The following is a 13,397-nucleotide window of genomic DNA, read 5'->3' as shown; positions in this document are numbered from 1 at the left end:
CGCTACTTTTCTGCTCCAAATTGCCCCCTCCTAAAGCGCTTTTGTTTGTAATGTATCATTGGACTGGCAGTTTCCAAAATCAATTCTTAACAGCTACTGAGAACCTATAAATTTAGTAAGACTGCTGTAAATCTGTGCCTTCTGCTAAAGGTAATGGATATGGTTACTGCCCTGCAAATAATTTTGCTGATTCTTATGCCTTAGATGTATTAAGTTGCATTTTTACAGGCTGAAGCTCTCTTAAGGCTGTCTCATGGTTTTTCTGTCTTCCCTTGTCTCTGTAATAGCTCCCTGTATAATATAATCAGCACATTGAATGGGCATATTTTCAACCTCCCCCAGCCTTCCAGATTTTTAATTAAGATACTAAGTGTTAGCAGCGCTAATGGGCTCCCCCATGGAACGAGTGAAAATGCATTATGAGCATATTAGCTGTAACATACCACAAATTAGTATTTTCCAAGTGAGGGATCACTTTATTTTAAACCTGATAAATGAAATTTTGAATTCATACTTTACTGTAACCTCCATGAATCGCCCCCCCCCCCAAATTTTTTATGTTGACTATTGAATGTTTAGTTTAATTGTCATAGTGGATACTGATGTAGAGGATATTAAATGATTCAAAATGAGTGAGACAGTACCTTTTATTGAAACAATCTCTATTGGCAAAGGCTGTATGGGGCTAGGAATATGTCATCTAGCCACCCATCTTAGTGGTAATTCTGTGATGTCATGGAGTGGTACGTGGCATTTCAACTGCAGAGTTAATTAAACTTTTAACAGTACTGTACAATGTTCATGAACAACCCAGCTTTTATTTAAAAAGTGAAAGTTTGGTTGGGATTAAAACCACTCAGAATTATAGGGACAGGAAGAACTGTGTTTAAATATGCTGAGGACTGCAGAACTATATGGGAGAAGAGCAAGTGTAATAGAAAAATTATAGGACCAGTAGGCCTAAGTCATGGTGGCTAAGGAAGGGACAAAATATGCAAAGGGAGCCTGCGGAAAAGATAAAGAATGAGGAAAGGAGAAAATTATTTAAAAACTCAGACAGAACATAAGCACCAAAGCCACATGTTGTTGGCAAAAGTGGAGGAGATGCATATAGAAATTCCATTAGGGAATATTTTTGGGAGTCACTGTGGCTCAAGAAAACAGGGCAAAAGTCAGCAGTGGGCTGAACAAGGTTTTGTTTGTTTTTAAGAAAAGTTTGACATGGAGTTGAAATGAGAGCCAATAAGAATGCAGGGCTATGGAAAATCTTTGAACAGAATCATGGTGTAAAAAGCAGGACCCCTCAAATATCTGAATTGGGGCTTGGTCTGGAGTTAGGGATGAGGAGTGAGGTTGCCAAATTTGCTGACAGTACCAGATTATTCAGGGTAATAAAAACAAAAGGGGGTTATAAAAAGCTCCAAAAGAATATTCGCAAAGTTGGCGAATAGGCATTCAAAAAGCAAATGTAGTTCATTGAAAGTGTAAAGAGAAGCACATTGGGACAAAAATTCCCAAAACATGGGGTTTGAGCTGGCAGTGACTGATGAGGAAAGAGACGTTGGGATTATGGGGGATAGCACAATTGACACCTCAACACAGTGAGTGGCAGCTGTGAAAAGGCGAGTTAGGGAGCAACGTATCAAAAGGTTTAAAAATAAAACTGCTAATATTGTTATGCCTTTATTCGAGTCTATATTGTGACCATACTTGGAAAACTGAGATTGCTACATCTCAACAAGGATATTGTAGAGTTGGGAAAGGTGCAGAATCAAGGGGCTGGAGCAAGTCCTCTATAATAAATGTTATTTTATTTGTTTGCTTATTTAAGGCATTTACACCTGTCAGGGAACTGCCATCGGAAGGACAGGAGGTGCAAAGGCTCACTGAGGTTGAGAGAGACATAGCAGCTGAAGAGGGAACCAGTAGGGGGAGAGGAGGAACTCCAAGGGAAAGTGAGTCGGAGGGATGGCTCAGAGACGCTTCCAGCGAAAACAGTGGGGAGGTCTCAGGACCTCCTATAGGGACACCCACTCCTCGCCGGAAACTGTCACGCCGAGAGTCCAGAAGACGTGTTTCCGTTAAGGAGCTTTTATGTTGGAAACGATTCCGAAAGCAACCACTTTCGGATTCTGCTAGCGACTGACGCAGCCATGCCGGAGGGGCTCCGTCACAGGCAGAGGTTTGAAAACCTGATCAAACTCTGAGGGACTTGCATTTTACGCACAAGCAGCTCATCATCCCATCACAACACCCTACCCTTTAGCCAAAAAGTCTTCCAGGGTGGCCACTCTCAGATTTACAAACTAAAAAGTTATGACACACAAGGAGCAGGAATGGGAGGGAGGCTGGGAAAAGCAAGGTCAAGAACAAGTTCTTACAACTTTTGAGAGATTTTAGTTTAGAAAAAACTAAAAGAAAAACTAAAAAGATTTTATAGAGTTTTAGTTTAGTTTAGTTTAAGGTAAAGGTAAAGGTACCCCTGCCCGTACGGGCCAGTCTTGCCAGACTCTAGGGTTGTGCGCTCATCTCACTCTAGAGGCCGGGAGCCAGCGCTGTCTGCAGACACTTCCGGGTCACGTGGCCAGCGTGACAAAGCTGCTCTGGCGAGCCAGAGCCGCACACGGAAACGCCGTTTACCTTCCCGCTGGTAAGCGGTCCCTATTTATCTACTTGCACTTAGGGGTGCTTTCGAACTGCTAGGTTGGCAGGCGCTGGGACCGAGCAGCGGGAGCGCACCCCGCCGCGGAGATTCGAACCGCCGACCATGCGATCGGCAAGTCCTAGGCGCTGAGGTTTTACCCACAGCGCCACCCGCGTCCCCAAAGGGAGAATATTTATGCAGCACATTGCACTCCCATGTAGGCACCCATCCAGATACAGACCGGGGCTGTTTCTGCTTAGCAAATGGACAACTACATGCGCACTGCAGCAAAGCCACAGTGTATTACGCTTAGTTTAGTTTAGTTTAGTTTAGAAAAAGAGCAAGTAACGGGCATGGGGCAAACAAGTTGGATAGCGATAAGATTTTCTGCCTTTCTCAAAGTACTAGAATCCAGAGTTATACAATGAACCTGAATGATGGGGGATTCAGGACAGACAAAGGGAAATATTTATTCTTAGAGTGCATATTTAAACTATGGAATTTTCTACCACAGGATGTAATGATGGCCACTAACTTTGATGTCATTAAAATGGTTTAGAGAAATTAATGGAGAATATCAACAGCCGCTGGTTTTTCTGATATTCCAGGAACAAAGGCAGCATACCTCTGAATATTTTCACTGGGGGACATTAGTAGGAGAGTGCTTTACCCTTGTCCTGCTTCGGGGCTCCCCATGGGTGCTTGGTAGGCCACTGTGTGAAACAGGGTGTTGAACTAGATGTCCCTTTGGTCTGATACAGCAGGGCTTTCATTATGCCCTTATGAGTGTCTTTACTTTTGGCAGCACATGTGAAGCACTGTGAGCAATTTGAAAAGTGGTGTGTAAATTCTACCTGTAATTATTTTAAAAATTTTGACAGCATTATATATTGCGACATCTTTTCTCCAGGGTGCAACTTTTCTGCCATCTGTACAAATCTAACAAAACAGAAAAAGTGAAATGTCACCATACCTGTACCGTTAGTTCAGCTCTCTCAACCTTCCCTCCCGCTCCCAGATTACCGACATAATGGGCGAGATCTTCAAAGCTCAACACTATCAGTGCCAGAACAAGTGATGTCATCCAATCACTGCTCTCGGTCAGGGTCCCCTCACCGTGGAGACAGTATAGGAAGGACAAGATCATGGTCTCCCAGTGTCCCTCCTCTACAAAGGTAAATTATTATAATGAGTTAGGCTTGGGTTTGTTGGCTGGTTGGTTGGTTTGAATATGACATGAAATTATGTAGATACTAAAATTACGTATTCCTTTAAACTCAAGATAATGGGTGAGAGAATATGAAAATTCAATTGCTTCTCTGTAGTAACACAGATATTTTTGCTTATAATATAGTAATGGACCTTATTAATAATTTACCTCTTGTTTTGTCACTTATCTTTGTAAATGACTAGTCATACAGTGTAATTCTTTCCATTCAGAGCAAGAATGATTGCTCCTTCATTTATATCTCTGCAATCCAATCAAAACAAAACAAAAACCTCTCTGTGGTGTTTTTTCCTAAGTAAACACCCTCGCCAGCAACTGATGTAGTAACTATTGAGCTTTATAAGATTGTGTATTGTACTAATTTGCCATCCTACACTGCCTATATGGGTTCATATCCCGATGAAATTGATGAAATAATATTTTCCCCCAGCTGTTAGATATGGTATGACTTTTGCAATATTAGCATTAAAAATGCCACTTGAATTCTGTTCAGCAAAGAAAGACCTTATGTTTATGTAAAAATCTTCAGCTCATTGATGTAAAATATAGATTTAGGACAAAGTCTGTTCCAGCTTAGAGCAACAGTGCAGTTAGGAGTTTCATATTGATATTAGCCTCTATTATTTATCCATTTTTAAGCCTAGTTTTTTATGTTATGTATAAAATTATTGTAACTTTTTCTTGAAAGCTTATAACAATATTTCATTTGCAAAAGAATAACCTGTGTTGGAATATTAATAACCTGTAGAACCACCAGTGGCTGGTTATCTTGATAGACTTCCTTTCCTACCCTAGCATCCATTGTGCCTGTCATGGAATATTAGATATTGTTAAGGTGGAAGATTTCTGCTCATTGAACATACAAGCTAGAAAATAAGTTCTTTATTGAGGACCATGATCACAACCATTTTTTATTAGTATAAATCAATCTACCACAACATGGAAACTGATACTTTTTTCTGTCTCTACCCAGCAATAAAAATAGTGAAAGATACAAATAGTCAGTTACGCATAAATTACTGAGACTTGTAATTATATATCAGCAACTGGAAGCTTGCAAAATCACATTCAACAGAATCACATTCAGTCACATTCAACAGAAAATAATGTTTGGGTGTTAAAGAATTTATTCTTAATTCCCCTTAGATCATACTAGCAACACTAAATGTTAATGGACACAAGAAACTAGAGTGCAGTCTTAATTATTTATTAGACTTACCTATGCCCTGCTTTTGAATCAAATTCAGGTCCCAAACCACCTTAAAAAGGTATCATATAATTAGCAGAGTTTCCCAAACTTGTGTCTCTAGCTATTTTTGGACTACAATTCCCATCATCACTGACCATTGGACCTGCTAGCTAGGAATGATGGGAGTTGAAGTCGAAAAACAGCTGGAGACCTAAGTTTGGGAAACCCTGAGAGATTTGTCTATGAGATGTAGATGGAAGAGTCTCTTCTGGGTATCTGAACTTCAATTATCTTCATTGTTCCAAGCAAAACCACCCCAAATTCTGTGTGAAACTTTCCCGCTAAAACTTTCTGTGATACAGCAGCTAAGTCAATATATGGAGAGACTTCTGCACCCTGCCTCTTTGACTATAGATTTCACAGCCACATTTAGCTAGATTAGGAAGTACAGTATCGGAATGAGTTAGTTTATTTTTTCCTGTACATGGGGAAACTGGACGCTAGTGTTATAGGGTATCAGGAAAAAGTGACAAAGTATCCAAATTTACAGGACTGCTTCTGCTCAAGGCTTAAGCCATTCTTAGTAATCAGCCATGATCTGAGGACACATAATGCAACCACCTTGTTATTGCTAAGCAAATCTGGTCAGAGCTTTAGTGGGAGACTCCCGCACCAAAAGGTAGCAGCAGACATGAGTTCCTTATTTGTGGTCCATTGTGAACCTGGAAATTCCCCCTTCTGACAATGAGATGACTTAGTTTAGCTTTTCCTTATCTCTATTCTGAATGTCTTGGATGCCTACAGGGCTGTTTCATATTTTATTTTTATTTTAATTGACAGATATGCTTCCTCAGTGTGTACCCTGAGTATTTAGAAATTGCTTCCTTATTTTGGGATGGCTGTGGTTATTGTTTAAACTGACAGGCACTTAACCACCTGTCCTTGCTAAAGGAGAGAAAGATAATATGAAGAGCTGAGTGTTGTGTCCCCCTCTTAAAAATATCTAGCATAAGGAAAACATCTAAATAATATTTTGTATAATTAAAATACAACACTTAGTGCTGGTGCAGGCACTTTTAATCATGGCTAAGCGATCAGAAGCCAGCCACAGGATTGCGCATTCCTTCCCTTCCTGCCTTAACCATGGTCAATTAATGGACAATAACTAATAAGTCTCCAGGTTTTCAGGTTTAATAAGTGTTTGGTTGGCAAATGATGGTTATTTTGCATAAATACTTCCAATTTGCACACTTTTGTCTGAAATGGAATGTTAATTATGTAGATTTCACATTTTGTTTTTAGATGACATTGGCTAAGTGATCTGCAGTAAAATTAAATATTGCAGTGAATTGCTTGTGGATCATGACAGAGAGGGTGAAAAGATTCCTGGTACAGATTCCCCACCTCTTCCCTACCTTGAGTCTGATTTTTTCTTCTTCAATTTTTTTCCCTCAGCGAGAAGGCAGTACATGCCAATTTTTATATAAGATGTATGCATAGGCAACCAATCCTATCCGCTTTGAACAGATTTTGTCAGAGTCAAGGATGTTAAAGGTTACAGCTAACATTTTCATTAACAGGGCTCATTTTAAAGAGAACTGCTCATTTCCGCCTTCATGACATTGATGGTTTTGTTTCTTCAGTAGGAATGTGGAACAGGGGTCTCGAGGGACCCGATCTACTCCTGCACATTACAATACCATGAACCGAATGGATAGACATCGAATAATGGATGACCACAACTCCCCAGACAGAGAGAGGTAGATATTCAGATGTAAAAGAGTAAACAATGGAAACAATAATAATACATTTTAGACAAAACAGAATCAATTCAGATTGATATTTAAACCTCAGCACCTCCAGTTTACAAAAGTGAAATAGTTAAATTTGCCTAATGCTATTTCCTGGTATTATTATTCTGTATTACATATAAATAGTCCCATTGTTTGCATTTACTGGTCAGGAAAGCTTGAAGAAAGCATGCAAGAAGAACATTTTAGCCAAATAATTGAATCAAGTCTACGGGCCTTTTATTTTACCTTTGACAATAATCACATGTTAGAATGAAAACTTGGATTTATTTATTGTATTGGTAGAGATTAGAATATCCAAGGCTTTCCCAGTTTGATTATTACAATGCTACACTTTGTTGTTGTGCAGACAAATGAATGGGTTTTGCTTTTTAAAAAGGTGTTCACTCTTTACCAGCTCCCAGTGTCAGAACTCTGCTTCCATGAAAACTTCAAAGAAACCTCTAGCTCAGACACCCCCAAACTCGGCCCTCCAGATGTTTTGGGACTACAATTCCCATCATCCCTGACCACTGGTCCTGTTAGCTAGGGATGATGGGAGTTGTAGTCCCAAAACATCTGGAGGCCGTGTTTGGGGATGCCTGCTCTAGCTGGACACATGATTAATATATAGAGCTGGGGGAGGGTGGGGATATGTTTTATGAGGAAGTACACTTTGTTAGTACCTTTTAAACAGTGTTGCTTGAGAAATCTTTTCTATAGCAACCTGAGATCTACTGACATCTTGGAATTTTAATGAAATAGAAGTGAAGCAGAGATTGTAGTTGGCTTATGTTGCTTACTCTGCAACATTACCTGAGGCATTTTTTGCTTTCATTTAAAAAAATAGACAGGACATTTTTCACCTCATTAACTTGTGTTAATGAAAATTGAATTTGAAATGTTCACCTCCCTCAGTTTCATAATATACTTGCACTTCGGTATTTTTAACACCTTACCTAACAAGATACCAGTATATTTCCCACAATCTTACATGTACAAAAAATTAAAGTTGCTTTTTAAAAAGAAGAGTAATATCAACAATTTTTCTGTTACTATTTTTCAAACAAAAAGTAATATTTCAGACTGCCCGAATCATTTACTATAATTTCTAATTATAAATGACAGAAGCAGCTAGTAGCAAGTTTTAACGTTTTATAGAAAGTTCTTGTCTGGCAGGGATTCAAAAAATCCTTATCCAAATTCCTGAAGTGCTTCTATGCATTCACAGGAGCTCTGTGGTTGTTTTCTTCTAGTTGGAATACCAGTCTCCCCCCCAAAAAAAATTCTGATCCCCCAAATCCCACAGTACTCCCTATTAAAGGTACCTGATATTGTGTGGAAAGAGGGATGCAGCAAATGTTCTATTGCAGGCGTAATGATAACAACAACAACAACAACAATAATTTTATTACTTATAATCCATCTAGCTGGATTTCTCTAGCCACTCTGGGCGGCTTACAGTGCATATAAAAACATATTAAAACATAAGAGGTTGTTTGGATCCTAACTAAGAATTTAAACAGCATGACAGTTGATTTTGAGGTAAAGTTAAGGTGTCTTTCTCTGCTATTAAAGTAATTCAGTCTTAAAATGGTATAATTTGAAGTGGATTGTGCTTTTGAACTGTTTAGTTTAATTAAATTTCCTAAACACAAATTCCTCCATTGTGCTTAAATTTAGAATGCTAAATGCCTGATTCACCAGCATGTTAAACTGGACCAGGCAAATTTAAGCTGGTTAAATCTTTGGCTTTTTTGACATGTATTAGAGAGAGAGAGGGAGACAGACAGACATAATTCTTAAAATAACAAATAGCAGACTATGGGTAGCAGATTCTAGGCACCATTTCCAGAATAAGAGACACATTCCAGAACTGATACGTTCTGCTGTTCTTTTCAATTTAAAAAGCTGTGGCCTAGAGCACCGAAATACTCTTTTAAGCCATCACTTATAGATGGTGTGGCATTAGGTAAGATGCTATCTTTTAATGGATGAACTCATGCTGCTGAAAGAGTATGCAGACAATTGAGTTAAAAACTCGACTTCAGGCAGACGCTTGACAGAATTATGTGAACCAGAAACTGCATACTCTTTAAGCCACTGTTGTTGGCCCGGTAAATTATAATAGCTTGCCTATTTGTTCTTCTCCTGCTTATTCTCTGGGGCCATCAGAACAAAATATACCAAAGTTAAACAGATAGTTTTGAGTATTCTTTGCAGGCCTGGTATCAGACTTTCTTTATAACTGATGCAGCCACAGTGCTGCACATACTGATAAGTGTGTCAACAGGGACTTTTTCAACCCCTTTCCTTTTTCTTCAAGGACACTGAAAGAAAGGGCAAAACAAAAATCAGTTCACCAGAAAGAGAGAGAAAAAGAGCATTTTGTCCCAATAATCTGGGACTTGATTGGAATATATGGTACTGTTGTTCTGCCATTAGACACCAAAAACTAACTTTCAAAGATTGTTACTTACTCTCATGGTCATCATTACCTCAAAATAGTTTTATGAGCCTGAAAGCACCATAATTTAAAATAGTATATTTTCCTAAAAGTTATTAAGCTTGAAAAGTCTCTAGTGTGCATTAAAAATGTATTTACAAATATCCTCTGCAGAGAGATATGTATTGTTCCAAAACTATGGTCATTTAATAGTGCATTAGCTGAAGGATGAAACAGCCAGCTTCTCTGTTTATTTTTTATACTATCCTTTCTCCAAAGAGCTTAGGTTGGTGTGTATGCCTCTCCTACCTTCTATCCTCAAAATAACCATGTCAGGTAGTTTAGGCTGACACAAGTAACCTTTGTGGCTTAGTGGGAATTTGAAGACAGGTGTATCCAGTCTAAATTGAGCACTCTAACCAGTGCACCACACCAAAGAGTTTTTCAAAGGATCCATTTGCTTAAATAGTGCTGCCCAAATTCTCTACAAAATGGGGTGTCTCACTTTATAGAGCAAAAGAGACATGGAAAAGCTCTCCTTAAGGAGAGCAAAATTTGAGCGGTTTACCTTCTCAAATTTGTCACCCCATCCCCCTGTCCCCCTGAGCTCAGCTGGAGTGGGGTGAGACAAGGATGCCTCATTTGAGAGAGGTGCAGAGGGTTGCTACTAGGCAGATGACATTTTCTGTTGTGGCTCCTGATTGTGGAATGCTCTTCCCAAGGAGTCTCAGCTGGTGCCAACTTTGTCATCATTTCAATACCAGGTTTAGAATATCTCTGCTCCCAGATGTTTGGTTGTTTGGCTGTTGGTACCTGGTGTATTTTATTTGGCTGTTTAATTGATGGTCATACTGAGGTATGTAGAGGTTAAAATGTTGTATTTATATTTTTTTGTATTTTTATTCTTGTTGTCTGTCGGGTGTAAATTCCCTTAAGATTTCACAGTGTATGGTGATTAATAAATAAAGTAGCAGCAATAGCAGCAGTTGTAGTAGTAATAATAATAATAATTGGAAGTAAGGTGTTTCGCTTCCCTTGCCAGCATATTCATTTTGCTGTTGAAACTGAGATTGATTTATCTGTGATGGAGCAAACTTGAGTCTAAACAAATAGGATTTGCTGTTGTCACATCTGTTTTTGGCCTTAAAGTATAAAGAGCTAGGATTCCAGAATAAAGGAGGGAAATTGACATTGTCAGTACTTTGTCAAGTAAAAGCTTATTAGAAAGTTTCTGAGCAGTTGTAGCGTGTAGCATTACGTAACCACTTTGGGAACTCTGATAGAAAAACATGGTGCAAAATGGAGAAATAAAATACTGTATCATTTAGCAGTTTAACTAAGTATATGGTTGCATTGGTGCACTAATTCTAGAGTCTGGCTGCAGCAAAAGCTCTGAGGGTATTTCTCCTCTTTAAGTCGCATGTGCTTCTTGCTGCAGTTCTGAAGTTGAGGCTGAAAGGGTAAGTGGCTATATGCTTACACAGGGAAGCAACATTTGGCCCTTTAAGTTGCTAGCTCATTGTGGCAGCAGGAGAATTAGGCTGCATATCTTTACAGAAGTAAGTCTCATTGATTTTAGTGTCACTGCTGTAATTATTTATAGTTTCCTGCTTTTACAGTTCCGTTAAGTTCCAGATTATAGGATCCCCCCCCCCCCATGTTGAGTAAAGAACTAAGTGATTTTGAACTGGTGAAAACAACGTGAAATAAAGAGACATCGTTGTCAACAATATTAATATACATTCTCATATATGAGAAGAAAGCATGACAGAAAGTATTTGAGGGTTAAATATGTCTTATTTTCTGCATAAGAAATGATTATTTTTGAACCAGTCTAAATGTGCTCAGAAATATCCAGATTTAATTGTATATATATTACCCTCTGGCCTTCGGTTGGCTATGTCTGATGAAGCAGGGGCAGCTCCATGCCAGCAGAGCACTGGAGAATTATTCCCTCTCCATTTCCCTTGTGGTACTCATGCTGCAGATTAGCCACTGTCCCTTGCAGATTGGCCACCTATCCATTGAAGGATCTTGTGGCATCCCAAACTAACCAATTTTCTGTAGCAATGGTCCAAATATTACTTTTCCAGATGCATGAAACAATATTCTTTGATACAGATATAAACAGAATGACATGCACGTACAATGGGGGAAGATAAAGGATAGAGTGTCCTATTACTCTGTAGTGTGAAATGCAATCAAGGTCCAGTGAAAAGGGTAAATGGTCTATTTAGCTTGAGTGTGACCCATTCCTGCAGGTAATGAATTGGCAAATCAAGATGAATAGACAACAAACACCACTTTGCTGTGCCAATTTATTACCAGTAAGGTCACACTCTCTCAATTGGATTTTTTTTACCCTAGAACTTGTTTGCATTCCATTCTACATAGTAATAGGTCACACCTGTCTCTTCCATCAATGAGTCCACAGGTATCTCTTGGTAATAACATCTCTCTTCAGTCTATACATGTGTGGTGTGTGTAGATGCACAAAGCCTTGTACTTAGCAGTTTAGCTGTTTATCTGACAAAGTGGATTCTTGCCCATTAAAGCATCCAAATCTAGCATTACAGGTTACACCAAAAGCTACTAAATCTGTATAGCATGAATCCAATATTGTCTCATTCTATATGGAAATATACAAGGCATTAGTTTGTTATTTATTAAAAACTGTTATGTTCTTCCATTCCACAGTTGTATAAAGTAGCTTACATCATTGCTTTAAACCAATTTCATAGAATGAAACAAATTCATAAACAGAAAACTGTGAACATTAAAACTCAAAACAGCACCACCAAACCCAAAGCACATTCTCCTCCTCTGTCAGTCCAGAGGTTTGGGAAAGATAGGATTTTTGAAGGAGTTTGTTCCGAAAGGGGGACCACTGACACTTGGAAAAGATTATTCCAGAAAGTCAGATTTGCTACTAAGAAACATTTGCGTCTTACTCTTGACTGTTTAGCTTCCCCAAATGTGTGTGTATGGGGGGGGGTATTTTCAGCTGGGTTCTCGGCTAAGATTTTTAGAGGCTTGAAAAGTTTCATGTGAATTTCTCCACAGTTGCCATAATCTTCTTAACCAAACTGATTTTTGGCATATCCTGATATTTCCGAAATGGGTACACTGACTGTGTGTATCAAATGGGCAGGCATTGTTCATATATGTATAATATAGTTCTGCAGGAACTTATGAGGCATTCTGTGAATATTACAAAACAATATATTTCCATTTACCAAGTATTAATTTCACAAAACTGAGGCACGCTCCATTTGAAGCATGAAATCAGAATGAAATCAACACATTTTAATAGCTTTTCTTTGGGAAGAAGCATTAGTACAGTTGGTCCTCCAATAGGATTCTGTAAGCGTTGCTCTGAATATTTTCATGTACCTTTCTTCACTATTTATGTCTCATGCCTAATACAATTGAACCTTCTCAAATGTCTCAATGACTCTGGGCTGGTTCAGAAATAACATTCCTGGAGCGGGGATGGTGATGTCATCAATTTAAAATGGCACCTTAGTTTGCATCTTCTACTCACCCTGAAGGCAGTGTAACACTCTGCTTGCTTAATTCAACACAAACACCTCTCTCTACTATTGGGGGCATCATTGTGCTGCATTGCCTTCAACCTTTCCAGTTCCAGGACCCAGCTTTAGGTCATACATGAATTTGGGGACCCACTATTCCCCCCCCCCCAAGCTTGTATTTACATGGTGTTGCTGCTGCTGTTGCAACCTGCCTTAGGAATGGATCCAAAAGGGAATAAACAAGGGTGGGATTGACTTTTAGCTATCCCCAGGGAAAAGAAATACTAATGGATGCTAACTTTCAAAGATTTCTGGTGTGCTCTTGTAATGAGAAGAAATATAGGTTAAAATTTCAAACTGCTGTGTTTTAGCTTATACGAACCTGAAAAAGTAGCAGTAGCTCTTCTTTACAACAATGCATATTTGCAGTATTGGTGTCCTCCAGAACTGTCTCTAGGTCTGATATTCACAGATTCAGTAAAAGCTTAGTTAGGTGCGAATTAAGTTCAAGTCAGAATAAGATCAGGAGAGCTATGAATGTTGCTGATAAAGTCTCAAATTGATTTA

At 38.8% G+C, this 13,397-nt stretch overlaps 1 protein-coding gene across 35 annotated transcripts in view; it reads left to right on the top strand.

Moving 5' to 3' along the window:
- The window catches only part of RIMS2 (regulating synaptic membrane exocytosis 2), a 337,394-nt gene that overhangs the window by 200,206 nt on the left and 123,791 nt on the right, over positions 1-13,397 (top strand). For 30 of the 35 annotated variants that reach the window (XM_077932781.1, XM_077932774.1, XM_077932777.1 and 27 more), the window contains 2 exons: positions 3,663-3,819; positions 6,705-6,821. In XM_077932781.1, coding sequence (XP_077788907.1) covers positions 3,663-3,819; positions 6,705-6,821 — 274 coding nt within the window. The remainder of the gene's footprint in view (positions 1-3,662; positions 3,820-6,704; positions 6,822-13,397) is intronic. The other 5 variants (XM_077932773.1, XM_077932788.1, XM_077932785.1 and 2 more) reach the window with 1 other exon arrangement.

Source organism: Podarcis muralis, chromosome 8, assembly GCF_964188315.1.
Source record: "Podarcis muralis chromosome 8, rPodMur119.hap1.1, whole genome shotgun sequence".
NCBI lineage: Eukaryota > Metazoa > Chordata > Lepidosauria > Squamata > Lacertidae > Podarcis > Podarcis muralis.
Note: the sequence above shows the minus strand (reverse complement) of the source record. Positions and strands in the feature narration are given on the sequence as shown.